Raw genomic sequence first — 25451 nt, 5'->3', positions numbered from 1 at the left:
ATCATTCACTTGCCCCTCCCCCTGTTACCCCCAAATCATTCACTTGCCCCTCCCCGTTACCCACAAATCACACACCTGCCCCTCCCCCTGTTACCCCCAAATCACACACCTGCCTCTCCCCCTGTTACCCCCAAATCATTCATTGCCCCTCCCCATTCCCCCCAAATCATTCACTTGCCCCTCCCCTTGTTACCCCCAAATCTCTCACCCCCCCATTACCCCCAAATCACTCACCTGCCCCTCCCCATTACCCCCAATTCCCCTGACCATTCTCAGTATCAGGGGGGTACAGATCAGGGCAAACCATACACATAGGGGTGCCCGCGGTGCGCAGCTTGGTTATAGGCTCCCCTGCAAACCTGATTGGTTTCCCAGCTACAGAACCGCCCACCTATATGACCAATGAGACTTTGGCACAAATGTTTATATATAATATAGTTGGGTCATTTCCCTATGGGGACAAACTGTAAATTACTGTATATCCTTATAAACACTGCTTAGTGATGTCATCAGTTGTAATCGGAGCTTAGTGATGTCATCAGTTGTAATCGGAGCTTAGTGATGTCATCAGTTGTAATCGGAGCTTAGTGATGTCATCAGTTATCATCGGAGGTTAGTGATGTCATTTCTGTCACATGACTCACGGAAACTTGTATATTATAATAAATAAAGTGCCCCCTGTTGTAAAATATAAGGATATTAGAAGTCACCTCGTCCCATGACCTGTATAAAAGCACGAAGCTGTCAGCCTTGTACCTTTATAGGGTCCTGAAACCCCTCAGTGCCTGCTAATATCCTTATCATTTACATTAGGGGGTACATTATCCCTTATAATACATGAGTGATACTCAGAGTTCCCTGTATAACTCAGCCTGCAGCCTTGTGCCTTTATATGGGGGGCACAGAACCCCTCAGTGACTGCTAATATCCTTATCATTTACAGTAGGGGGTACATTATCCCTTATAATACATGAGTGATACTCAGAGTTCCCTGTATAACTCAGCCTGCAGCCTTGTGCCTTTATATGGGGGGCACAGAACCCCTCAGTGACTGCTAATATCCTTATCATTTACAGTAGGGGGTACAGTACCCCTTATAATACATGAGTGATACTCAGAGTTCCCTGTATAACTCAGCCTGCAGCCTTGTGCCTTTATATGGGCACAGAACCCCTCAGTGACTGCTAATATCCTTATCATTTACAGTAGGGGGTACATTATCCCTTATAATACATGAGTGATACTCAGAGTTCCCTGTATAACTCAGCCTGCAGCCTTGTGCCTTTATATGGGGGGCACAGAACCCCTCAGTGACTGCTAATATCCTTATCATTTACAGTAGGGGGTACATTATCCTTATAATACATGAGTGATACTCAGAGTTCCCTGTATAACTCAGCCTGCAGCCTTGTGCCTTTATATGGGGGGCACAGAACCCCTCAGTGACTGCTAATATCCTTATCATTTACAGTAGGGGGTACATTATCCCTTATAATACATGAGTGATACTCAGAGTTCCCTGTATAACTCAGCCTGCAGCCTTGTGCCTTTATATGGGGGGCACAGAACCCCTCAGTGACTGCTAATATCCTTATCATTTACAGTAGGGGGTACATTATCCCTTATAATACATGAGTGATACTCAGAGTTCCCTGTATAACTCAGCCTGCAGCCTTGTGCCTTTATATGGGGGGCACAGAACCCCTCAGTGACTGCTAATATCCTTATACTGTACAGTAGGGGGTTACATTACTCACTATATAATACACACACAGCGTCCCGGGCCCAAGCCAAGAGCGGATTCCTCAGAACCTGATATTGTGCAACTGTTGATATTAGGAGATAGGGGGGAGAGGGGGCGGGGGGGATGGGGGGAAGGGGGGATGGGGGGGAGGAACTTACCGGAATGGGGGGGGGGGGGGGAGTCAGTAACACTGGGGTTAATGCTTCACTCCTTTATCTATTAACTCTCTCAGTACTGCTGCCCATCAGTCAGTCCTGCTACTCAGGGTGCCCCCCCCCCGTCTTGCATTCTGGATCTGTTATTAGTATTTTTTAATACAATAATTCATGGGGGCAGGTGTGCGGGTGATGGGGGCAGTTGTGCCGAGGGTGGGGGCAGTTGTGCCGAGGGTGGGGCCAGGTGTGCGGGTGATGGGGCAGTTGTGCTGAGGGTGGGGGCCAGGTGTGCAAGTGATGGGGCAGTTGTGCTGAGGGTGGGGCCAGGTGTGCGGGTGATGGGGCAGTTGTGCTGAGGGTGGGGCCAGGTGTGCGGGTGATGGGGCAGTTGTGCTGAGGGTGGGGCCAGGTGTGCGGGTGATGGGGCAGTTGTGCTGAGGGTGGGGCCAGGTGTGCGGGTGATGGGGCAGTTGTGCTGAGGGTGGGGGCAGGTGTGCAGGTGATGGGGCAGTTGTGCTGAGGGTGGGGCAGGTGTGCGGGTGATGGGGCAGTTGTGCTGAGGGTGGGGCCAGGTGTGCGGGTGATGGGGCAGTTGTGCTGAGGGTGGGGCCAGGTGTGCGGGTGATGGGGGCAGTTGTGCTGAGGGTGGGGGCAGGTGTGCGGGTGATGGGGCAGTTGTGCTGAGGGTGGGGGCAGGTGTGCGGGTGATGGGGCAGTTGTGCTGAGGGTGGGGGCAGGTGTGCGGGTGATGGGGCAGTTGTGCTGAGGGTGGGGGCAGGTGTGCGGGTGATGGGGCAGTTGTGCTGAGGGTGGGGGCAGGTGTGCAGGTGATGGGGCAGTTGTGCTGAGGGTGGGGCCAGGTGTGCAAGTGATGGGGCAGTTGTGCTGAGGGTGGGGCCAGGTGTGCGGGTGATGGGGGCAGTTGTGCCGAGGGTGGGGGCAGGTGTGCGGGTGATGGGCAGTTGTGCTGAGGGTGGGGCCAGGTGTGCGGGTGATGGGGCAGTTGTGCCGAGGGTGGGGCCAGGTGTGCGGGTGATGGGGCAGTTGTGCTGAGGGTGGGGGCCAGGTGTGCAAGTGATGGGGCAGTTGTGCTGAGGGTGGGGGCCAGGTGTGCAAGTGATGGGGCAGTTGTGCTGAGGGTGGGGGCCAGGTGTGCAAGTGATGGGGCAGTTGTGCTGAGGGTGGGGCCAGGTGTGCGGGTGATGGGGCAGTTGTGCTGAGGGTGGGGCCAGGTGTGCGGGTGATGGGGGCAGTTGTGCCGAGGGTGGGGCCAGGTGTGCGGGTGATGGGGGCAGTTGTGCTGAGGGTGGGGGCAGTTGTGCCGAGGGTGGGGCCAGGTGTGCGGGTGATGGGGCAGTTGTGCTGAGGGTGGGGGCAGTTGTGCCGAGGGTGGGGCCAGGTGTGCGGGTGATGGGGCAGTTGTGCTGAGGGTGGGGCCAGGTGTGCAAGTGATGGGGCAGTTGTGCTGAGGGTGGGGCCAGGTGTGCGGGTGATGGGGCAGATGTGCTGAGGGTGGGGGCCAGGTGTGCGGGTGATGGGGCAGTTGTGCTGAGGGTGGGGCCAGGTGTGCGGGTGATGGGGCAGTTGTGCTGAGGGTGGGGCCAGGTGTGCGGGTGATGGGGCAGTTGTGCTGAGGGTGGGGGCAGGTGTGCGGGTGATGGGGCAGTTGTGCTGAGGGTGGGGGCAGGTGTGCGGGTGATGGGGCAGTTGTGCTGAGGGTGGGGGCAGGTGTGCGGGTGATGGGGCAGTTGTGCTGAGGGTGGGGCCAGGTGTGCAAGTGATGGGGCAGTTGTGCTGAGGGTGGGGCCAGGTGTGCGGGTGATGGGGGCAGTTGTGCCGAGGGTGGGGGCAGGTGTGCGGGTGATGGGGGCAGTTGTGCTGAGGGTGGGGGCAGGTGTGCAGTTGATGGGGGCAGTTGTGCCGAGGGTGGGGGCAGGTGTGCGGGTGATGGGGCAGTTGTGCTGAGGGTGGGGGCAGGTGTGCGGGTGATGGGGGCAGTTGTGCTGAGGGTGGGGGCAGGTGTGCGGGTGATGGGGGCAGTTGTGCTGAGGGTGGGGGCAGGTGTGTGGGTGATGGGGGCAGTTGTGCTGAGGGTGGGGGCCAGGTGTGCAGGTGATGGGGGCAGTTGTGCTGAGGGTGGGGCCAGGTGTGCGGGTGATGGGGGCAGTTGTGCTGAGGGTGGGGGCAGGTGTGCGGGTGATGGGGGCAGTTGTGCCGAGGGTGGGGGCAGGTGTGCGGGTGATGGGGGCAGTTGTGCTGAGGGTGGGGGCAGGTGTGCGGGTGATGGGGGCAGTTGTGCTGAGGGTGGGGGCAGGTGTGCAGTTGATGGGGGCAGTTGTGCCGAGGGTGGGGGCAGGTGTGCGGGTGATGGGGGCAGTTGTGCTGAGGGTGGGGGCAGGTGTGCGGGTGATGGGGGCAGTTGTGCTGAGGGTGGGGGCAGGTGTGCGGGTGATGGGGGCAGTTGTGCTGAGGGTGGGGCCAGGTGTGCAGGTGATGGGGCAGTTGTGCTGAGGGTGGGGCCAGGTGTGCGGGTGATGGGGCAGTTGTGCTGAGGGTGGGGCAGGTGTGCAGGTGATGGGGCAGTTGTGCTGAGGGTGGGGGCAGGTGTGCAGGTGATGGGGCAGTTGTGCTGAGGGTGGGGCCAGGTGTGCAGGTGATGGGGCAGTTGTGCTGAGGGTGGGGGCAGGTGTGCGGGTGATGGGGCAGTTGTGCTGAGGGTGGGGGCAGGTGTGCGGGTGATGGGGCAGTTGTGCTGAGGGTGGGGCAGGTGTGCAGGTGATGGGGCAGTTGTGCTGAGGGTGGGGGCAGGTGTGCAGGTGATGGGGCAGTTGTGCTGAGGGTGGGGGCAGGTGTGCAGGTGATGGGGCAGTTGTGCTGAGGGTGGGGGCAGGTGTGTGGGTGATGGGGGCAGATGTGCTGAGGGTGGGGGCAGGTGTGCGGGTGATGGGGCAGATGTGCTGAGGGTGGGGGCAGGTGTGCGGGTGATGGGGCAGATGTGCTGAGGGTGGGGCCTGATCCCTTCTATATGAATTGCCCCCCTCCCCTCTATATGTTGGCACAGGGATTGCCCATTTGCCCCACACTGAGGTGACAGTTTCTGTGCCTGTGAGTGACAGTGATGGGGGGGGGGGGGGGGGGCAGATGCCCAGACTGGGGGGGAGAGATTTTTCTACCCGACCTGATAGAGGACTGTGACTTGCTGGAATGTCAGTGCGCCCCCTACAGTCTGTTCCGCTGAGTGACCCCCACACCCTACAGCCGGGGGGGCCCTTGCCCCATTATAACTGTAATACAGAGAATATATAGCTAATATTACATTACACATAAACATATTGCAGTTGGTCTCTTTGTTGAGAGAACAAGGCTCCGGGCAGCGAGGGGTTAATAGCCCCGCCCCTCCCGGTGAGTCATGTGACGCCGCTCGCACAGATGATACATATTTATTATATCACTTTCTATATCGGCCCCGTTACCCTGGTGCCAGTCTGTCCCGCCCCCTCCGGCCCGGGATTGGCTGCGCCGCTGGCCCCCTCAGCCCTGTGATTGGCCCGGCGGGGCCCCCTCAGATTGGCCGCTCCCTTTATCTGTCACAGACACAAAACCCCGGAGCACAAAGAAACCCGGCGGTTCCGGGGGGGAGAGAAGCGGGTCGGACCCACCCACGCACGGATAACGGGACCGGGGCAAACGGGAGAGCCGAGGGAGTCACAGGGGCGGCCGAGCGCAAGGCATTGTGGGAATATCCCGGAGCATCCTTTCTGCTGGGTAAGGAATCTCCTGCTTTCAACTACAATTCCCAGCATGCACCGCCAGACACTGCCATTAGCTACTGCTCCTTATACCCCTGCCTGGCACCTACTGCCCCCCCAGTGCCCCCTGTAACTGGCACCCCTTCTAAACTTTATAGGCAGTCATGGACCATTAGGTGCCCCCCTGGGTCTGGCACCCACTGGCACCCACAGGGCTTCACCCTCTCACACACATACCCACATAACCCAGATCCAAAGGATGGAGGTTGCTAAGCTTCCTGCCCCTAGCAACCAGGCATTTGTCTGAATGACAGAGGGACAGGGCAGGGGGGGGGGGATGAGCAATAATAATAACTATGTCAATTCAGCCCCATGGTCACCCTGGTGTCCGGTTGCTAGGGGCCACTAACCTTAGCAACTGTTAACGGAAGGGAAATCCAGGGGCGGAACGCTAAAAGTTTATTTAAAGAGACAGGAGCAGTAAAAATGTAAGGGGCACCCCCACCCCCTATGTCTGGGCATAGTCTGTGCCCCCCCCCCTACCCCGGGGTCACCCTGGCACAGCACTGAATTATATTGGTAATATTGGGGGGCAAGGGGGTGCCCAAGTGACTAGTTAGTCCTCCTACAGGGGGCTGGGGGGGGGCACATGTTATTGCTAGGTCTGTAGTAACAACTGGGTGGCATAGATTGGGGTGCCCGCTGGGCTCCGTGCCAATATGGCTTCATGCAGTACATTGGGAGTGTACGATGCCCCTTTACCCCATGGCACGGAGTGTGAGCCCTTGGGCACAGCTGGGTAGGTGCCAGCCTGGGTACAATGATGTCAGATAATGGGCGCTGACTATTCATGCGCTGGGTGAGTCACTGCCTGGCACAGAGGGGCATTGCCAGCTGGGTGGGGGCAAACAGGGGCACCGGCTGGCACAGAGACTGGCATTGCTTTAGCCTGTGTGTAAATGCCACCCTCTGGGCACCCTGCGCTTCCTGCTGTCGTTGCCATGGGGTCTGGGAGGAAGTGGCTCGTGCAACGGGAATATGTGCCCCCAGTGCGCGAATGAACCCTCCCAGCTCTTTGTTCCCCCAGAGGGGGAGGGGCCACTCTCTATTCCTGATGCCTTGGAATCTGTCAGCGGAATCCCATTATCCCTTAGCGGAACGTATCTGTCATTATTCCTGGGTGCCCCCCCCCCCCCACTGATCCCCTGAGCCCCCCCCCCCCCATGGGGATCCACTGAGTGACAGAGAGGCTTTAGCTTTAGGGGGGGAATGTGTCGCTGCCTCTGTAGGATGAGAAAATTGTATGCGGTGCCTGAGCCAATCAGCACGAGCTGTCCCTGGTCCTGAAATCCTAAAAACTATGGCCCCTCCCACCCATATGTATAAATACAAATATACAGAGAGGGAATGTTCTGGGCACACAATAAGCTGTACCCCCATACTGTACTGTCTAAGGGAAACACTATGGCACCCCCTACCCATATGTATAAATACAAATATACAGAGAGGGAATGTTCTGGGCACACAATAAGCTGTACCCCCATACTGTACTGTCTAAGGGAAACACTATGGCACCCCCTACCCATATGTATAAATACAAATATACAGAGAAGGAATGTTCTGGGCACACAATAAGCTGTACCCCCATACTGTACTGTCTAAGGGAAACACTATGGCACCCCCTACCCATATGTATAAATACAAATATACAGAGAAGGAATGTTCTGGGCACACAATAAGCTGTACCCCCATACTGTACTGTCTAAGGGAAACACTATGGCACCCCCTACCCATATGTATAAATACAAATATACAGAGAAGGAATGTTCTGGGCACACAATAAGCTGTACCCCCATACTGTACTGTCTAAGGGAAACACTATGGCACCTCCTACCCATATGTATAAATACAAATATACAGAGAAGGAATGTTCTGGGCACACAATAAGCTGTACCCCCATACTGTACTGTCTAAGGGAAACACTATGGCACCCCCTACCCATATGTATAAATACAAATATACAGAGAAGGAATGTTCTGGGCACACAATAAGCTGTACCCCCATACTGTACTGTCTAAGGGAAACACTATGGCACCTCCTACCCATATGTATAAATACAAATATACAGAGAGGGAATGTTCTGGGCACACAATAAGCTGTACCCCCATACTGTACTGTCTAAGGGAAACACTATGGCACCCCCTACCCATATGTATAAATACAAATATACAGAGAGGGAATGTTCTGGGCACACAATAAGCTGTACCCCCATACTGTACTGTCTAAGGGAAACACTATGGCACCCCCTACCCATATGTATAAATACAAATATAAAGAGAAGGAATGTTCTGGGCACACAATAAGCTGTACCCCCATACTGTACAGAAGGCCATTTTCTGTGACATCCCATAATATATCGTTGTAGGCAAGAAATCCATCATATCAATAGACACAGGGAAGGTGCTGAGATAATTTATGGTTAATACATACTGAAGGGCAGGAGTGTTTAACCATTTAGTATCTGTAATGGCAGACAACACATTGTGCGGCAGATACAACCGACAGTCAGTTGCCACCAATCAGTAGGAACGAGGTAGAAGTCGCTGTGATTTGCCGGGGGGGGGTGAAGGTTTCCAGGAATGGCTCCTTCTGGCCTACGGAGATGTAACTGGGGGTCTCGTTTAGCAGCCGAGGGGTTAAGAGCGTGACTTGATTTTCCATGTCATTAAGAGAATGTGCTGAGGCTGTTGCCATGGCAACGTGTGAAGAGCGGGCGTAGAAAAGGGATAGGAAAATAAAGAAAGTGGCCAAAGCGAGGTGGTTGGCTGGCTGGCAGTGTGGGGGCGGCGGCAAGGCACAAAGATGTGCCGATGGGGGTCATTAGCCGATGGGGTAGGTGAATAGAATGGGGACAGGGAGCTCGGGGTTTGGAGGTGCCCCCCCTAATTGCTAAGCCTTAATTCTACTTGTTTTACCCCTGCAGATCTGCCCCTGCCCGACAATGCGCCACACAAACCCGACTCGGAGTCAGAGGATGAAGCCCCGTCTTTGGATGGAGACCTGCCTGTTTGTGATTGTCCTTCACTCTGTCTTCTTCTCCACGTTGGGAGTGTGCCCCCCCCAGTGTGTCTGCGAGACCCGCCCTTGGTTCACCCCGCAGTCCGTCTACCATGAAGCCAAGACAGTCGATTGCAACGACCTCCTACTCACTCACATCCCTGAGAACCTGTCCACCGATATCCAGGTTCTGCTTCTCCAGAGCAACAAGATCTCTCACTTGACTTGGGAACTCCAAGAGCTGAGCAACCTGACCGAGTTGGACCTCTCCCAGAATCACTTTCAAAGCATTGACGACTTGGGCGTGTCCAACCTCTCCCAGCTCATCACTCTGTATCTGGAAGAGAACCAGCTCCGAGAGTTGCCCGACTACTCCTTGAAGGACCTGGGAAGCCTGGAGGAACTCTACATAAACCACAACCAGATCAGCTACATTGGCCCCAGGGCCTTCTCGGGTTTGGGAAGACTCTTAAGGCTACATCTGAATGCCAATCGCTTAGAGATCATCGATCCCAGGTGGTTTGAAGACCTCCCCAATCTTGAGATACTCATGGTAGGAGAGAACCCCGTTACTGCTCTTCAGAGCCTGAACTTCCAGCCCCTCGGCAGACTGCACAGCCTCGTTTTGGCCGGAATGGAACTGGAACACATTCCAGAAAACGCCTTTCAGGGACTGGATTATCTCGAGAGCCTCTCCTTCTTCGATAATCGTCTGACGGAGGTTCCAAAGGAAGCGCTCAAGAACCTGAAGCTGCTAAAGTTCTTGGACCTCAACAAGAATCCCATCCCTGAAATCCGGGGCGGTGATTTTACAGGCATGGAGCACCTGGAGGAGCTGAGCCTGAATTCCATGGAGGAACTGGAACGGGTGGAGGCTGAGGCCTTCCAGGATCTCCCAGAGCTGATCAAGCTGGAGATGTGCAATAACCCAAGGTTGTCGTACCTAGACCCAGAAGCCTTCTCCAGTAATCTAGGTGCCCTGAAGACTCTGCTGCTCAACAATAATCGCCTAGCAATGGTTCCGCTGAAAATATTCCAAGCTCTGCCGGGACTACTCGAGATCAGCCTGTACAGCAACCCCATTCGCTGTGACTGCCAGAACTGCTGGAAGGGTCTCTCCAAGCTCAGACTCATCGAGGCCCAGGCCACGTTGTGTATCAACCCACCTTTGGTCAGTGGGCACCTTTTCCAAGAAATTCAAGGGCAGGCATGGCTGAACAGATGCCCGCCACTAATAGATACCCACCTGATCCCTCCCCAGTTTCAAATTGCCCGGCACCAACCGGTAAAACTCAGCTGCCAGGCGAGTGGCCACCCAAAGCCCGAGATCTACTGGATGACGCCACATGGGGAAAGAGTAACAGGCACCAACGGGCGAGTGAAAATCAACGCGGGAGGCTCGCTGGAGATCACTGACGCGGTGGAGGAAGATTCAGGCTCGTACACGTGCCAGATGTGGAACTCCGACGGGACGGACAGCAAGAGCGTCTTCGTCTCCATTAACAGGACTCAGGAACCAGAGGCCATGAGTCTTCTGATGGTCACCAAGAAGGTCCACTCCAACTTTGCCGTGGTGGAATGGAAAATGCTGAGCGGATCGGGGGTTTCCCCAAATGTTCTGGTCCCGTTCCAGTGGTCCTCGGCTACAATGAGGATACACAACCCTCACATCAGTTACACGGCCAAGGTCCCCCTGGAGGTACAAGAGTACAACCTCACCCACCTTCAGCCCTCCACCAAATATGAAGTTTGCCTCACCGTATCCTCCGTTTCCCAACCGAGTCAACAGTCTTGTCTCAATATAACCACCAGAGACGCTTCTTTCTCCATGGCAGTGGTGGGTCGACCAGTCAGCATCGCCCTATCGGCTGCCCTGGGTTCCCTGGTGGCCGCCCTGTGTATGGCCGCCCTCATCATATACATTGGGTGCCACTGTAGGCACAAAAGCTGTGGCCACTCCCTGAAGAAGTACATGCAGAATGCCCCCTTCATTCCCCTCAATGAGTTCTACCCGCCCCTGATCAGCCTTTGGGAAGGGGAACTAGACAAAGACAAAGAGAGCGCTCTAGAGCAACCGGTTCTAGGCCTCGCCCAGGAAGACAAGGTCTGCCCCCTGGTGGCCCAAATTGACACCTCAAAGACTTTCATTTGGCAGCCGTAATGATGAACGTGGCAAAATATCCGGTGTTTGTGTAGGCACAAAGTGGCACTGCTAGAATCCTTTGTCACTACAGTATTAAGGTGGGGGTCTTAGAGCAAACGTCACCCCCAGCCAACGTGAGCAAGGTGTCCATGTACCCACCTTCGGTGTTTTGTGGGTAGGTTTTAAGAGACTGCCCCACCGCCAGTCATGGTTGGCACCCAAGTCATGGGTCTCCGTGCCAAGGCAGAGGATACCACGGGGGGCTCGGAGAGCCTTTATACAGTTGGAACCCAACGTGGGGGTACGATGAATAGGGCCACCCCCGGGGAACTACTTGGTCCAGTGAGGACATTCGGGGACCCTGTGACATAACGACCAAGACTTTTTTGGGGTTTCCCAGTACAGCTGTCCCTTCTGCACCCCAGAACTTCAGAGGCAGCCAACGTTACGGACCTTTTCAGAACCCCTGTTTGGGCCAATGGGGAGCTGCCAAAAGGGGCAGATAAGGACCTACTGGTCAGGGGCTGACTATGGAGGGGCCAATGAGAATTATGGGGGTGCCTTTGAGTTACGCCGTTGTACGTCGTTTTCTGAGTATGTTGGTGCTTCATAAATAAATGGTGAAAATGACCCAATGATTGCGACTCATGAACCGGACACAGACACGAGGCAGCTCCATTGTTAAAAAATATATTTACAGGCTGTAACAATATATAAGGTTTTACAATAATCTTCCTTGATACAATTGTGTAATGAGTCGGACCTTAATACAGCTGTGTAATAAGTCGGCCCGTGATACGGCTGTGTAATGAGTCGGACCTTGATACAGCTGTGTAACGAGTCGGCCCGTGATACGGCTGTGTAATGAGTCGGCCCGTGATACGGCCGTGTAATGAGTCGGCCCGGGATACGGCCGTGTAACGAGTCGGCCCCGGATACGGCCGTGTAACGAGTCGGCCCCTGATACGGCCGTGTAACGAGTCGGCCCCTGATACGGCCGTGTAACGAGTCGGCCCCTGATACGGCTGTGTAATGAGTCGGACCTTGATACAGCTGTGTAACGAGTCGGCCCGTGATACGGCTGTGTAATGAGTCGGCCCGTGATACGGCCGTGTAATGAGTCGGCCCGGGATACGGCCGTGTAACGAGTCGGCCCCGGATACGGCCGTGTAACGAGTCGGCCCCTGATACGGCCGTGTAACGAGTCGGCCCCTGATACGGCCGTGTAACGAGTCGGCCCCTGATACGGCCGTGTAACGAGTCGGCCCCTGATACGGCCGTGTAACGAGTCGGCCCCGGATACGGCCGTGTAACGAGTCGGACCAGGAAGGAGCGATGTGGCGCAATATCGGGGCAATTTCCCCTCCTACTGCAACAAACTATTGTCATGAAAAAGTGCACATTGTGTTCAGTGAGTCCCAAGCGGCTCAGACAATGAACCCGTGGCCCCCAGGAGCCCCCATGTGCTGGGCAGTAGGAGACGTACGGGGGAGGCTGTGTGCACTGCCCCATAGGAAACAATGAGCCCTGTTTAAGTCATTCGTGTAGTTCAGCCCTTAAGGCAAAGACAGCTTTCAGGCCCCTCCCCCTGCGACCAACATTAGTTCCAACTGGAGAGTCACGTGGCCAACTGGCCAAACACTAACGGCCTGATGTGCAGAATAAACAGTCAGCTCCCTGGCCCAGGGCTCATTGCGATTGGGACATTGGGAGCGTGTGATTGGGCGGGACGTGCCGTGAGTGGGTGGGACACGCTGTGAGTGAGTGTGATTGGACGGGACGTGCCGTGAGTGTGAGGGACATGCTGTGAGTGTGATTGGACGGGACGTGCCGTGAGTGGGTGGGACACGCTGTGAGTGAGTGTGATTGGACGGGACGTGCCGTGAGTGGGTGGGACACGCTGTGAGTGAGTGTGATTGGACGGGACGTGCCGTGAGTGGGTGGGACACGCTGTGAGTGAGTGTGATTGGACGGGACGTGCCGTGAGTGTGAGGGACACGCTGTGAGTGTGATTGGACGGGACGTGCCGTGAGTGGGTGGGACACGCTGTGAGTGAGTGTGAGGGACGTGCCATGAGTGAGTGGGCGGGACGTGCCGTGAGTGAGTGTGAGTGGGCGGGACGTGCCGTGAGTGTGAGTGGGCGGGACGTGCCGTGAGTGTGAGTGGGCGGGACGTGCCGTGAGTGAGTGGGCGGGACGTGCCGTGAGTGAGTGGGCGGGACGTGCCATGAGTGAGCGTTAGAAAAAGCTTCCCTATAATAAATACCCCTGTAACCCTCTCAGTGCCAGGTGGGGCAGACAGGGAAATACTCAGGAAATAGTGCAACCTGCCAGCGACTCCCACCCCTAAATACTGGCGGCTGATTGGCACACAGAGCAGGATCACTGACCAACCGCAGCCTGGCACTGCCCCCAACGTAAAAACAAACCCTAGAAATGACAATTCCCCGCCGCCACTAGCAGAGGCTGCTGGGAGTTGTAGTGCCACCTACTCATACCCTCCATTAAATAAACCACATGACCGTGCGTAGCAGCAAAAGTCTTGCCCCCCCCCGGCGCATTTGCCCAGAGACTGCCCGTTACCCCCCTCACCCTGCTGATTGGCACAGAAACTGGCACCGAGTATCTTTTCAATATGAAATAAGAATAAAGCGCGGCACAAACCCACCGGGGGCACCATGCCCCCCCCCAGGTGCCAGTCTATTACATTCACTTACAGATTGGCATTGGGGGTGCGACAGTGTGGGGGGAATGAGCCCCATACACACAGGGCTAATATCCATGCCAGCCCCTGGTACCCCCCAGGGGGGCTATTAACACTGCATTCCCCCGGCGCAGGGAACTCTGCCCTCATATTAAGGCTAAAAAGATCCAAATATAAATTTTATTTATAATCTACCCCCCCCCCCCCCCACAACCCACGCTGGGGACCTACCCGTGTGTAAGTGCCCCCTCCCTGAACAGAACCAGCAGCTTAAAGGGGAAGCTTCACCCCTTGGGTCCCACACAGACCCCGCCCCACATGTGGGAGGGATTTATACAAAATTAAAACGCCCCCGAGAGATCCCCGCCCCCCCTAGCGTAACCCTACAGTCAGAATAGCCCCAAGTGGCGACAAATGGTACTGCAAGCCCTTAGCTAGAAACCTGCAGCGCCCCCCCCCAAACAAATCAGCCAAAGGCTGGGGGGCTAAAGGCATTCTGGGAAAAAGAAACTACAGGACCCCATTAAACAGAAGCCTCAACGTTCCATGTACAAAAACTGTAGGGGTAACTCTAACTATAATAGCGGGACCCCCGTCCCTGCCTATTGGCAAAAAGAGGGGGGGCCCACCTTGTGCTTAGAATTTAAAGCAACCAATAGGATTTGCTCTCACTCGTACTATTATTTCTGTGCCCCCCCGTACACATTAATGTGGGGGCTCAAACCACATAGACGCAATACCGTCTTTACTCCACAAGGTGGAGCCCCATTCCTCTCTCTCTGGCCAAGGCCCCTCCCAAAGCTGGGAGGGGCTGAGCCCACAAGCAGGGGTTCTATAAAGTAATTACAGAAATAACGGATATATATTAATGACTCTTAATTAGCCTCGGCCAATGAAAATGCCCCAAAAACCCAGGAAAAAAGCCCCTTATTTTACCCCCCCCCCCCAAAGCCCTTTCAAGGACAAGACGCCCTTATAGTAGGAAATGAAAGGCCTTAGGAAGCAGAGAGTGAGCCCCCCAATAAAGCAATAAATACCCCCGGCAGCGGGGCCCCCCCTCTCTGCCTGGCGTCTGTGGAACATTCCTGAGGAGCTCTTTGGAATCATGTGACCTGGGATCACTGAAAGGGAATGTAGACTGTTCCATAGGGCATCCAAAGAGAGGGGGGGAGCGAATACAGAAACGGGCGGTGGGAAAGGCTCCAACGAGGAGCAAGTCGGGCCCTTAGGGCCCCGTTAGGGTTACGTTACTATCCCTTCTATGGGTTATAGAAAAATATACATTTACTGTAAATTGCGGTGAGCGAATGAACTCCCGAGGCAGCCAATCAGCACAGAGCCCTGACCCAGATAGGAACCGAGAGCCCATAAATAAACAGAACCATTCGGGCCCTTGTTTCCCACCCGGGGGGGTCATGTCCTGCCCTCCTGGGAGGCAATAAAGCTGCATATTGTGATGAGGATGAGATCCCGGTCCCCCCCACCCCCCCGGTGACGGGTTCGGACCGGACTTGTAGAACCTCTGACAGAAAATAGAGAAACTTCAGAAAAATAGCGAAATATCCCAAAAAATAGACCTTCTTTTTTGTTAGAATCACAGAGCAGCTAAGAAGTGTCGTCCCCGGCAGTCACGTGACCCACGGGGCGGCCATATTGTCCCACAGAACTCCAGGCCACGTTGGCGTCTCCTTGTGTTTGTCCGAGAGCAAATGTATCGCGTAGGCGTCCATCTTTAATTGGCCGGCCCACGCGTTGCAGCTTTTTGGTTGGAGGAAATTGGCGACGCCCTTCCGACGCCCCCCCCCTCGTACACGACCAAGTAGCCAAACCCCTTTCCCTTTATCTCCAGCAAAGTAGAAAAATATTTTCTGCCCCCGCCCACCCAAGCCTGAGCTCCAGTCTGGGTAACGCCCCCCATATTCAAGTATGTCCCGTCAGCCATTGGCCGATTCCCTGATAAAACGACAGACCTCCAGGATAATAAACCAATGAGAGGAGGGTCTATCCAATCAATAAACGACCCCGTCTCCCATCATTCCTTGCTCTATCCATTGGCCTCCAACACTGCGACTACGGAAAACTCGATCCCGTTCCTCCCGCTGGAGGCGTGGCCTCTCTACCGGCCGAACGTACAGAAGTCCCGGGGCCACCGGAGATATTGGTGCCACCTTTCCTTCAGCAAATAAAGGTTTCATGAAGGTTCTGTATCCCGGCAAACTCCCTCGGAGAGCGCTTGGGGCAGAAAAGGCGCCCTCGGGCAAATGAAAAAGCGCGGGAATGTCGGCTGCGCGGGTCCCTTATGGCTTTTGGGGTCCGGGAGAGAGAACGACAGGGGTGGAGAGTCCGTCGACGCTCAGGGTGGGGACGTGGATTTGGTTGTTGCCATTGGTTGGGAACTGGAAGGAGAGGGAATAACCAATGAGAGGCCTTTCCCCACCTAGTGGCCCCTACTGGCCATTACACCCTGACAGAACAGCGGCCACTTACCTGGAAGGAGAGCTTGGCTGGGCTCCGGGGGGCGATAGGGCTCAGGGTGCTCCAGAAGTGAATAGAGGGTGGGAGGGAACTTGGGGTGAGCAGGAGGGGAGTCTGGGGGCGGAGACAGAGAAGCATTAATGCTGATTCAGCCACAGGATTGTACTAATATTATAGCACTGCCATCTCTAGTCCCGCCCACATTATTATAGTACCACCCACTGCCCCTCCCCCTGTAAGTCACCGTATTATAGTCCCACCCACTGCCCCTCCCCCTGTAAGTCGCCTTATTATAGTCCCACCCACTGCCCCTCCCCCTGTAAGTGCTTGTCGGTTCTCTAGTCCCACCCACTGCTTGGCAGACAGACTCCCCCTGTAAGTCACAGTATCCTAGTCCCACCCACTGCCCCTCCCCCTGTAAGTGTCCATTAGCACTCTAGTCCCGCCCACTGCTTAACAGACTCCCCCTGCAAGTCACAGTATTGTAGTCCCACCCTCTGCCCCTCCCCCTGTAAGTACTCGTCAGTTCTCTATTCCCGCCCCCTGCTTGACAGACTTCTCCTGTAATTCACAGTATCATAGTCCCACCCACTGCCCCTCCCCTATAAGTACTTGTCAGTTCTCTAGTCCCACCCACTGCCCCTCCCCCTGTAAGTACTCGTCAGTTCTCTATTCCCGCCCACTGCTTGACAGACTTCTCCTGTAATTCACAGTATCATAGTCCCACCCACTGCCCCTCCCCTATAAGTACTTGTCAGTTCTCTAGTCCCACCCACTGCCCCTCCCCCTGTAAGCGCTTGTCAGTTCTCTAGTCCCACCCCCAGTTTGAGTCCCAGACCCCTTGCCCCTCCCACTGTAAGTGCCCTAGTCCCACCCCCAGTTTGAGTCCCAGACTCCTTGCCCCTCCCCCTATATATTAAGGCTTTTAGCCCCTGACATAGGTTCCTCAGTAAGCTCAGAGGGGCCGACCCCCCCACAGTACATTCTGGCATCTCTACGACCCACAGAACCGCACCCAGGCCCAATACCCCAGTTGCCCCTCTGGGGCGGAACTGCACTCACCAGTGAGTGGGAGGTGATGACAGAAGACGCGCTCCCCGGGGGCAGAAGTGAGTTCATAGCAGAGTTCATCTTCTCCTGGCCAATCACAGCAGAGTATGGCAGCTCCAAGTCCTTTGGCTTCTTCCCTTTCACTGACTGCCCCTCGGCGGAGGAAGTTGGGGTGGGGGGTCCCCCATCCCTGTCTCTCTGCTCGTTCTTCGTATCCTCCTTCTCCGGGGAGTCAATCACAACCAGGATCTCCTGGGTCATGGGGGGCTCCGGCACCTTCAGCTCAGGCAGAACCGTAGGGAACAATGGCGCATCGGAGAGGCCCTCGCTTCCACCAATGGGGTCTTCTGCCGCTGCCTCCACCTTAATATCAGGTGTGGGGGGGTCCACGGTCACCTGGGTACGACACAAACACCAATGGGAGGTTTCTGTACACAAACTGCTGGGCAAGATGTGGGGGAATAGTGACGGCACATTCATTATGGGGGAACCATTGTATTATACAGAGCCAGTAATGGCGGCACATTCATTATGGGGGAACCATTGTATTATACAGAGCCAGTAATGGCGGCACATTCATTATGGGGGAACCATTGTACCATTGTATTATACGGAGCCAGTAATGGCGGCACATTCATTATGGGGGAACCATTGTATTATACAGAGCCAGTAATGGCGGCACATTCATTACGGGGGAACCATTGTATTATACCGAGCCAGTAATGGCGGCACATTCATTATGGGGGAACCTTTGTACCATTGTATTATACGGAGCCAGTAATGGCGGCACATTCATTATGGGGGAACCATTGTATTATACAGAGCCAGTAATGGCGGCACATTCATTACGGGGGAACCATTGTATTATACCGAGCCAGTAATGGCGGCACATTCATTATGGGGGAACCATTGTTTTATAGGGAGCCAGTAATGGCGGCACATTCAGTGGAAGGATCATTACCTGTAACTGGAGCTCCTCGGAGCTGTGAATATTCACTTCTACAGACAGGGCCTCACTGTTCTGCTCAGCCACTTCGTACGGGGGTGGTACCTCGATGCTCTGCCCTTTCACCTGGAGTGAGGGCGGGGCTTCAGTCAGTGGAGGAGGGGCTTCCAGCTTGCTAGTCTTGGGCTGGCCTGCAGGGGGGGCTTGCAGGGACTGGATGGTGAAAGTGGAGTAGAGGCCGGAGCGCATGTACTCATTGCGACTCGTCTTAGAGCTGCTCCGAACCATCTTGGGGACAAAGGGGGAGCTGTCGGCGGATTTGGGGGGCTGGCTGGGCTCGCTCACACTCTCTCTGCACTTGCCATCGTCCTTAGAGACCTCACTGTTGCCGGGATCCGGGTAACAAACAAACTTGTACACAAACTTCTGCCCACTCACCTTCTTAATAATGTTCTGAAATGAGACAAGATCCAACGATCATCAAAGGCACTTATTATATGTATAACCTATGGTACCAAATACTCTCATGGTACAAATACTCTCGTGGTACAAATACTCTCGTGGTATCAAATACTCTCGTGGGACCAAATACTCTCTTGGTATCAAATACTCTCATGGTATCATATACTCTCATGGTACCAAATACTCTTATGGTATATTCTTGTGGTACCAAATACTCTCATGGTATCAAATACTCTTGTGGTACCAAATACTCTCATGGTACCAAATGCTCTCACGGTACCAAAAACATTCACTACTCTCATGATACCAAATACTCTCACGGTACCAAATACTCTTATGGTATATTCTTGTGGTACCAAATACTCTCATGGTATCAAATACTCTTGTGGTACCAAATACTCTCATGGTACCAAATACTCTCACGGTACCAAATACTCATGGTATCAAATACTCTTACAATACCAAATACACTTATAATATCAAATACTCTAATGGCACCAAATACTCTCACTACTCTCATGGTACCAAATACTCTTACGGTACCAAATAATCTTATGGTACCAAATACTCTTGTGGTACCAAATACTCTCACTACTCTCATGGTACCAAATACTCTTGTGGTACCAAATACTCTCATGGTACCAAATACTCTTATCATACCAAATACTCTCATGATACCACATACTCTCACGGTACCAAATACTCTTGTGGTACCAAATACTGTCACTACTCTCATGGTACCAAATACTCTCACTACTCTTGTGGTACCAAACACTCTCATGGTACCAAATACTCTCACTACTCTCATTGTACCAAATACTCTCATGGTATCAAACACTCTTAAGGTATCAAATATTCTCATGGTATCAAATACTCTTTAGGTACCAAATACATTCACTACTCTCATGGTATCAAATACTCTCATGGTATCAAATATTCTTGTGGTACCAAATACTCTCATGGTACCAAATACTCTTGTGGTACTTGCACACTGCCCAACGCTCTCATACTAGTACTCTCCTAGCCATACTGTTACCCTCACAGCCATACTAGTACTCTCCTGGACATACTGTTACTCTTACAGCCATACTAGTACTTTCCTGGCCATACTGTTACCCTCATGGCCATACTAGTACTCTCCTGGCCATACTGCTACCCTCACAACCATACCAGTACTCTCCTGGCCATACTGTAAAAAGTGAGAGTAGGGTTCACCTGGTGATAGTAATAAGTGCGAGTGAGGCTCACCTGGTGATAGTATTAAGTGAGAGTGGGGCTCACCTGGTGATAGTAATAAGTGAGAGTGCGGCTCACCTGGTGATAGTAATAAGTGAGAGCGAGACTCACCTAGTGATGTTAATAAGTGAGAGCGCGGCTCACCTGGTGATGTTAATAAGTGAGAGCGCGGCTCACCTGGTGATGTTAATAAGTGAGAGCGCGGCTCACCTGGTGATGTTAATAAGTGAGAGCGCAGCTCACCTGGTGATGTTAATAAGTGAGAGCGCAGCTCACCTGGTGATGTTAATAAGTGAGAGCGCAGCTCACCTGGTGATGTTAATAAGTGAGAGTGGGGCTCACCTGGTGATGTTAATAAGTGAGAGCGCAGCTCACCTGGTGATGTTAATAAGTGAGAGCGCGGCTGACCTGGTGATGTTAATAAGTGAGAGCGCGGCTGACCTGGTGATAGTAATAAGTGAGAGCGCGGCTGACCTGGTGATGTTAATAAGTGAGAGCGCGGCTCACCTGGTGATAGTAATAAGTGAGAGCGCGGCTGACCTGGTGATGTTAATAAGTGAGAGCGCGGCTCACCTGGTGATGTTAATAAGTGAGAGTGGGGCTCACCTGGTGATAGTAATAAGTGAGAGCGCAGCTGACCTGGTGATGTTAATAAGTGAGAGCGCGGCTCACCTGGTGATGTTAATAAGTGAGAGCGCAGCTCACCTTGTCATAGTAATACCGGAGAGCGCGGCTGAGTTTATCGTAGTTCATGTTGGTCTTGTTCTTTCGCAGCCCCCACAGTCGCGCCACCTCCTCCGCATCCAGGAGCTTGAATTCCCCGTCGTTGGAGGTCCAGGAGATGAGGTGCCGGTGGCTCTGCTCTTCCAGCAACTGCAGGAGGAACTGCCAGAGGGTCCCAGAGGGGTCCATGACTGCGGGAGCAAAGAGACAGTCAGGCACTTGGGCAGAGAGAGGCGTGGGGCAATGGGAGACGGGGGCGACACACAGGGGGAGATGAGGGGGCAATAGCAGCAGCGGGGGGGACAGACAGTGGCCCTAGGGTAGTTATTGGTGCTCACCTGACTCTCTCATTGTGTTCCATGCCCGGCCTCTCTCTCACTGCTCAGCACTCTCCCCCACCGCTCCTCGCTCTCCCCCGCACTCACGCTGTTTACAAGATGATGTTGTGGAGAAGCGGACACGGCCATGGCAGAGAGGAGCGACAGAGTGGGAGGGACAGGGGGACAAGAGACAGCAGCGAATGAATTCACAGCACAACAACCCCCCCCAGATGCCCCCCCTCCCCACATTGTCCCCCCCCTCTCACCTGGAGACCTGAGCGACGAGAGCGCCCTCCCCTCCTGGTTACCTGACTGTCTCTCAGGGGACGCTCTCCCAGCCGCAGGCAGCTCTGGCCCCCCTGAGGGCACCCAAGGACACTGTGCCAGCCCTGGGCATGGCAGGGAGGGTGGGCAGGGCACTAGGAGACAAGAGAGGGCCGGGCCCCCATGTGTTGCCCCCCTGTGTCTGTGCAGCCCTCCTGCTCCTCTCCCTCCTGCTCCACTGCTGCCTCCGCTGCTCCACTGGCAGGGAGAGAATCCTGGCTGCACGTCAGGAGAAGGGGAGGAGCCTGGGGAAGGGGGAGGCGCCACCCATACGGGGAGAGTGGGTGGCACAGCGCCACCGAGGGGCACACACAGGAGCCTCCTACCCCCCAGCACTGGGTGCAGCAATTCAGCCCCATGGGGGGGGGGGGGGCACATAGGGCTAATGGGTCCCACACAGACTAGGGAGTAACTACAGCCATTCCCCCGGCACGTTGTGCAACTACAACTCCCAGCAGCCCTCACAGAGGTTTTGTGGGGAGATTATCAGTATTTACCCCGAGTCACAGCCATGGGGCAGAGAGTCTGGGGGGGGGGGGGGGCAAATAATCAGAGGGGAGGAGGGGCATCCACATTTAGAACAAGGATTGGTTCAGATGGGGGAATGTTTAGCCTGTACCTCGTTACTTGCCATCTCAAGGCTCTGTTGCCATGGCAACTAACAGACTGGAGCAGCAACCTGTACAGCACAGCTCCCCTTAACCCTTTGTCTGCCAGAGCCGCACAGCAATTAACTCCTCCCATGCCTGAGCCCCCCTGTGCTGCAAACTGATAGCTCCCGGGGTCAGTGTGGGCTCATAAATAGAACTATATGCCTGCCCCCAGGCATTCAGCCCCTTCCTATGCTGATGGTGAGATCCCCTTTCCTCCCCACCCCCAATGTATCACTCATTCCCCCTCTCTGGGTAGGGAACCCCATAACCTGACTGCCCTTACAGTAAGGAACCCCTTCCTATGCTGATGGTGAGATCCCCTTTCCTCCCCACCCCCAATGTATCACTCATTCCCCCTCTCTGGGTAGGGAACCCCATAACCTGACTGCCCTTACAGTAAGGAACCCCTTCCTATGCTGATGGTGAGATCCCCTTTCCTCCCCACCCCAATGTATCACTCATTCCCCCTCTCTGGGTAGGGAACCCCATAACCTGACTGCCCTTACAGTAAGGAACCCCTTCCTATGCTGATGGTGAGATCTCCTTTCCTCCCCACCCCCAATGTATCACTCATTCCCCCTCTCTGGGTAGGGAACCCCATAACCTGACTGCCCTTACAGTAAGGAACCCCTTCCTATGCTGATGGTGAGATCCCCTTTCCTCCCCACCCCAATGTATCACTCATTCCCCCTCTCTGGGTAGGGAACCCCATAACCTGACTGCCCTTACAGTAAGGAACCCCTTCCTATGCTGATGGTGAGATCTCCTTTCCTCCCCACCCCCAATGTATCACTCATTCCCCCTCTCTGGGTAGGGAATCCCATAACCTGACTGTCCTTACAGTAAGGAACCCCTTCCTATGCTGATGGTGAGATCCCCTTTCCTCCCCACCCCCAATGTATCACTCATTCCCCCTCTCTTGGTAGGGAATCCCATAACCTGACTGCCCTTACAGTAAGGAACCCCTTCCTATGCTGATGGTGAGATCCCCTTTCCTCCCCACCCCAATGTATCACTCATTCCCCCTCTCTGGGTAGGGAACCCCATAACCTGACTGCCCTTACAGTAAGGAACCCCTTCCTATGCTGATGGTGAGATCTCCTTTCCTCCCCACCCCCAATGTATCACTCATTCCCCCTCTCTGGGTAGGGAACCCCATAACCTGACTGCCCTTACAGTAAGGAACCCCTTCCTATGCTGATGGTGAGATCCCCTTTCCTCCCCACCCCAATGTATCACTCATTCCCCCTCTCTGGGTAGGGAACCCCATAACCTGACTGCCCTTACAGTAAGGAACCCCTTCCTATGCTGATGGTGAGATCTCCTTTCCTCCCCACCCCCAATGTATCACTCATTCCCCCTCTCTGGGTAGGGAATCCCATAACCTGACTGTCCTTACAGTAAGGAACCCCTTCCTATGCTGATGGTGAGATCCCCTTTCCTCCCCACCCCCAATGTATCACTCATTCCCCCTCTCTTGGTAGGGAATCCCATAACCTGACTGCCCTTACAGTAAGGAACCCCTTCCTATGCTGATGGTGAGATCCCCTTTCCTATCCCCTCCCCCCCAATGTATCACTCATTCCCCCTCTCTGGGTAGGGAACCCCATAACCTGACTGCCCTTACAGTAAGGAACCCCTTCCTATGCTTATGGTGAGATCTCCTTTCCTCCCCACCCCCAATGTATCACACATTCCCCCTCTCTGGGTAGGGAATCTCATAACCTGACTGCCCTTACAGTAAGGAACCCCTTGAACCCCTTCCTATGCTGATGGTGAGATCCCCTTTCCTATCCCCCCCCCCCCCAATGTATCACTCATTCCCCCTCTCTGGGTAGGGAACCCCATAACCTGACTGCCCTTACAGTAAGGAACCCCTTCCTATGCTGATGGTGAGATCTCCTTTCCTCCCCACCCCCAATGTATCACACATTCCCCTCTCTTGGTAGGGAATCCCATAACCTGACTGCCCTTACAGTAAGGAACCCCTTCCTATGCTGATGGTGAGATCTCCTTTCCTCCCCACCCCCAATGTATCACTCATTCCCCCTCTCTGGGTAGGGAACCCCATAACCTGCCTGCCCTTACAGTAAGGAACCCCTTCCTATGCTGATGGTGAGATCTCCTTTCCTCCCCACCCCCAATGTATCACTCATTCCCCCTCTCTGGGTAGGGAACCCCATAACCTGACTGCCCTTACAGTAAGGAACCCCTTCCTATGCTGATGGTGATATCTCCTTTCCTTCCCACCCCCAATGTATCACTCATTCCCCCTCTCTTGGTAGGGAACCCCATAACCTGACTGCCCTTACAGTAAGGAACCCCTTCCTATGCTGATGGTGATATCTCCTTTCCTCCCCACCCCCAATGTATCACTCATTCCCCCTCTCTGGGTAGGGAACCCCATAACCTGCCTGCCCTTACAGTAAGGAACCCCTTCCTATGCTGATGGTGAGATCTCCTTTCCTCCCCACCCCCAATGTATCACTCATTCCCCCTCTCTGGGTAGGGAACCCCATAACCTGACTGTCCTTACAGTAAGGAACTCCTTCCTATGCTGATGGTGAGATCTCCTTGCCTCCCCACCCCCAATGTATCACTCATTCCCCCTCTCTGGGTAGAGAACCCCATAACCTGACTGCCCTTACAGTAAGGAACCCCTTCCTATGCTGATGGTGAGATCCCCTTTCCTCCCCACCCCCAATGTATCACTCATTCCCCCTCTCTGGGTAGGGAACCCCATAACCTGACTGTCCTTACAGTAAGGAACTCCTTCCTATGCTGATGGTGAGATCCCCTTTCCTCCCCACCCCCAATGTATCACTCATTCCCCCTCTCTGGGTAGGGAACCCCATAACCTGACTGTCCTTACAGTAAGGAACTCCTTCCTATGCTGATGGTGAGATCCCCTTTCCCCCCCACCCCCAATGTATCACTCATTCCCCCTCTCTGGGTAGGGAACCCCATAACCTGACTGCCCTTACAGTAAGGAACCCCTTCCTATGCTGATGGTGAGATCTCCTTGCCTCCCCACCCCCAATGTATCACTCATTCCCCCTCTCTGGGTAGAGAACCCCATAACCTGACTGCCCTTACAGTAAGGAACCCCTTCCTATGCTGATGGTGAGATCCCATCTCCTCCCCACACCCAACGTATCACTCATTCCCCCTCTCTTGGTGTCTAGTGGCACCAACTGAAGCACTAGCCCAGGGTGACGTTCTGGTGACCAGCCAAAATGGCCTCCTCTATATCAGTCAATCAGACCTCTATGGCCTTGGCCACAGAAGTCACTCCATAGCCAGAATGTCTCTTCAGGTCTGTTTTCCCACTGCACCCCTAAAGATATTCATATTCTCAAGGGGAAGAGGGGTGCGCTTAGAACCATTCATATGTGATGTCAAAGCCGCCCAACCAACATGCTCCATGGAAAAATGGATAAACAACACCCCCCTACCCCAAACACACAATAGAGACAGGCAGACGCAGACTGGGGAAGTGCACCCCTACTCCTTCTCCGCTCCCAGGGGTCCCCTTTACTTGGAACCAGAGGCATGTAGGGGTTGGGGGCGGGTCCCCGGTTAGGGGCGGGGGTGCAGGTAAGGTTTGGGGGTCAGGAACCCAGAGTCCTTATCTCATATCACACAATGTTAACGACCGAGCGTCTGAGGGGGCGGGGTCTGACCATTTAGTTCTGTAGGTAGTGAGGCAGG

At 54.4% G+C, this 25451-nt stretch overlaps 2 protein-coding genes across 4 annotated transcripts; one reads left to right on the top strand and one right to left on the bottom strand.

Annotated features, from left to right (window-relative positions):
- The first annotated feature begins 5577 nt into the window (after positions 1 to 5577).
- lrrn1-like (leucine rich repeat neuronal 1-like) lies at positions 5578 to 11478 on the top strand. The gene is given in 2 exon segments (NM_001112985.1): positions 5578 to 5664; positions 8632 to 11478. A coding segment is annotated over 1 exon segment (2217 nt). The 5' UTR covers positions 5578 to 5664; positions 8632 to 8649; the 3' UTR covers positions 10867 to 11478.
- Positions 11479 to 11522: 44 nt separating this feature from the next.
- Positions 11523 to 21603, bottom strand: elk1 (ELK1, member of ETS oncogene family). 3 transcript variants are annotated; one of them, XM_004919748.4, is made up of 7 exons: positions 21030 to 21602; positions 20782 to 20869; positions 20426 to 20634; positions 18038 to 18475; positions 17089 to 17472; positions 16039 to 16140; positions 11523 to 15947 (listed from the first exon to the last, which is right to left on the bottom strand). In XM_004919748.4, exons 2-7 carry the CDS (start codon positions 20792 to 20794, stop codon positions 15849 to 15851), a joined length of 1245 nt encoding a protein of 414 aa, XP_004919805.1. In that variant the 5' UTR covers positions 20795 to 20869; positions 21030 to 21602; the 3' UTR covers positions 11523 to 15848. The 3 variants fall into 3 exon arrangements, with proteins under 3 accessions (XP_004919805.1, XP_002941754.3, XP_031746756.1); XM_002941708.5 differs by lacking the exon at positions 20782 to 20869 and having other exon boundaries at positions 21030 to 21603; XM_031890896.1 differs by lacking the exon at positions 21030 to 21602 and having other exon boundaries at positions 20782 to 21015.
- Between the last annotated feature and the right edge of the window lie 3848 nt (positions 21604 to 25451).

This window comes from Xenopus tropicalis, chromosome 8 (genome assembly GCF_000004195.4).
Source record: "Xenopus tropicalis strain Nigerian chromosome 8, UCB_Xtro_10.0, whole genome shotgun sequence".
NCBI classification, from domain to species: Eukaryota; Metazoa; Chordata; class Amphibia; order Anura; family Pipidae; genus Xenopus; species Xenopus tropicalis.
Note: the sequence above shows the minus strand (reverse complement) of the source record. Positions and strands in the feature narration are given on the sequence as shown.

Bases quoted from the DNA above. Each gene is read 5' to 3' on its own strand.
- elk1 (XM_002941708.5), bottom strand. From the start codon at position 21,465: ATGTGCCCCCCCCCCCCCCATGGGGCTGAATTGCTGCACCCAGTGCTG. The intron at 18,476-20,425 runs GTGAGCTGCGCT...GTCTCATTTCAG, and splicing joins TCCGGTATTACTATGACAAG to AACATTATTAAGAAGGTGAG. The intron at 15,948-16,038 runs GTAAGTGGCCGC...CTCTCCTTCCAG, and splicing joins CAGCCAAGCTCTCCTTCCAG to TTCCCAACCAATGGCAACAA.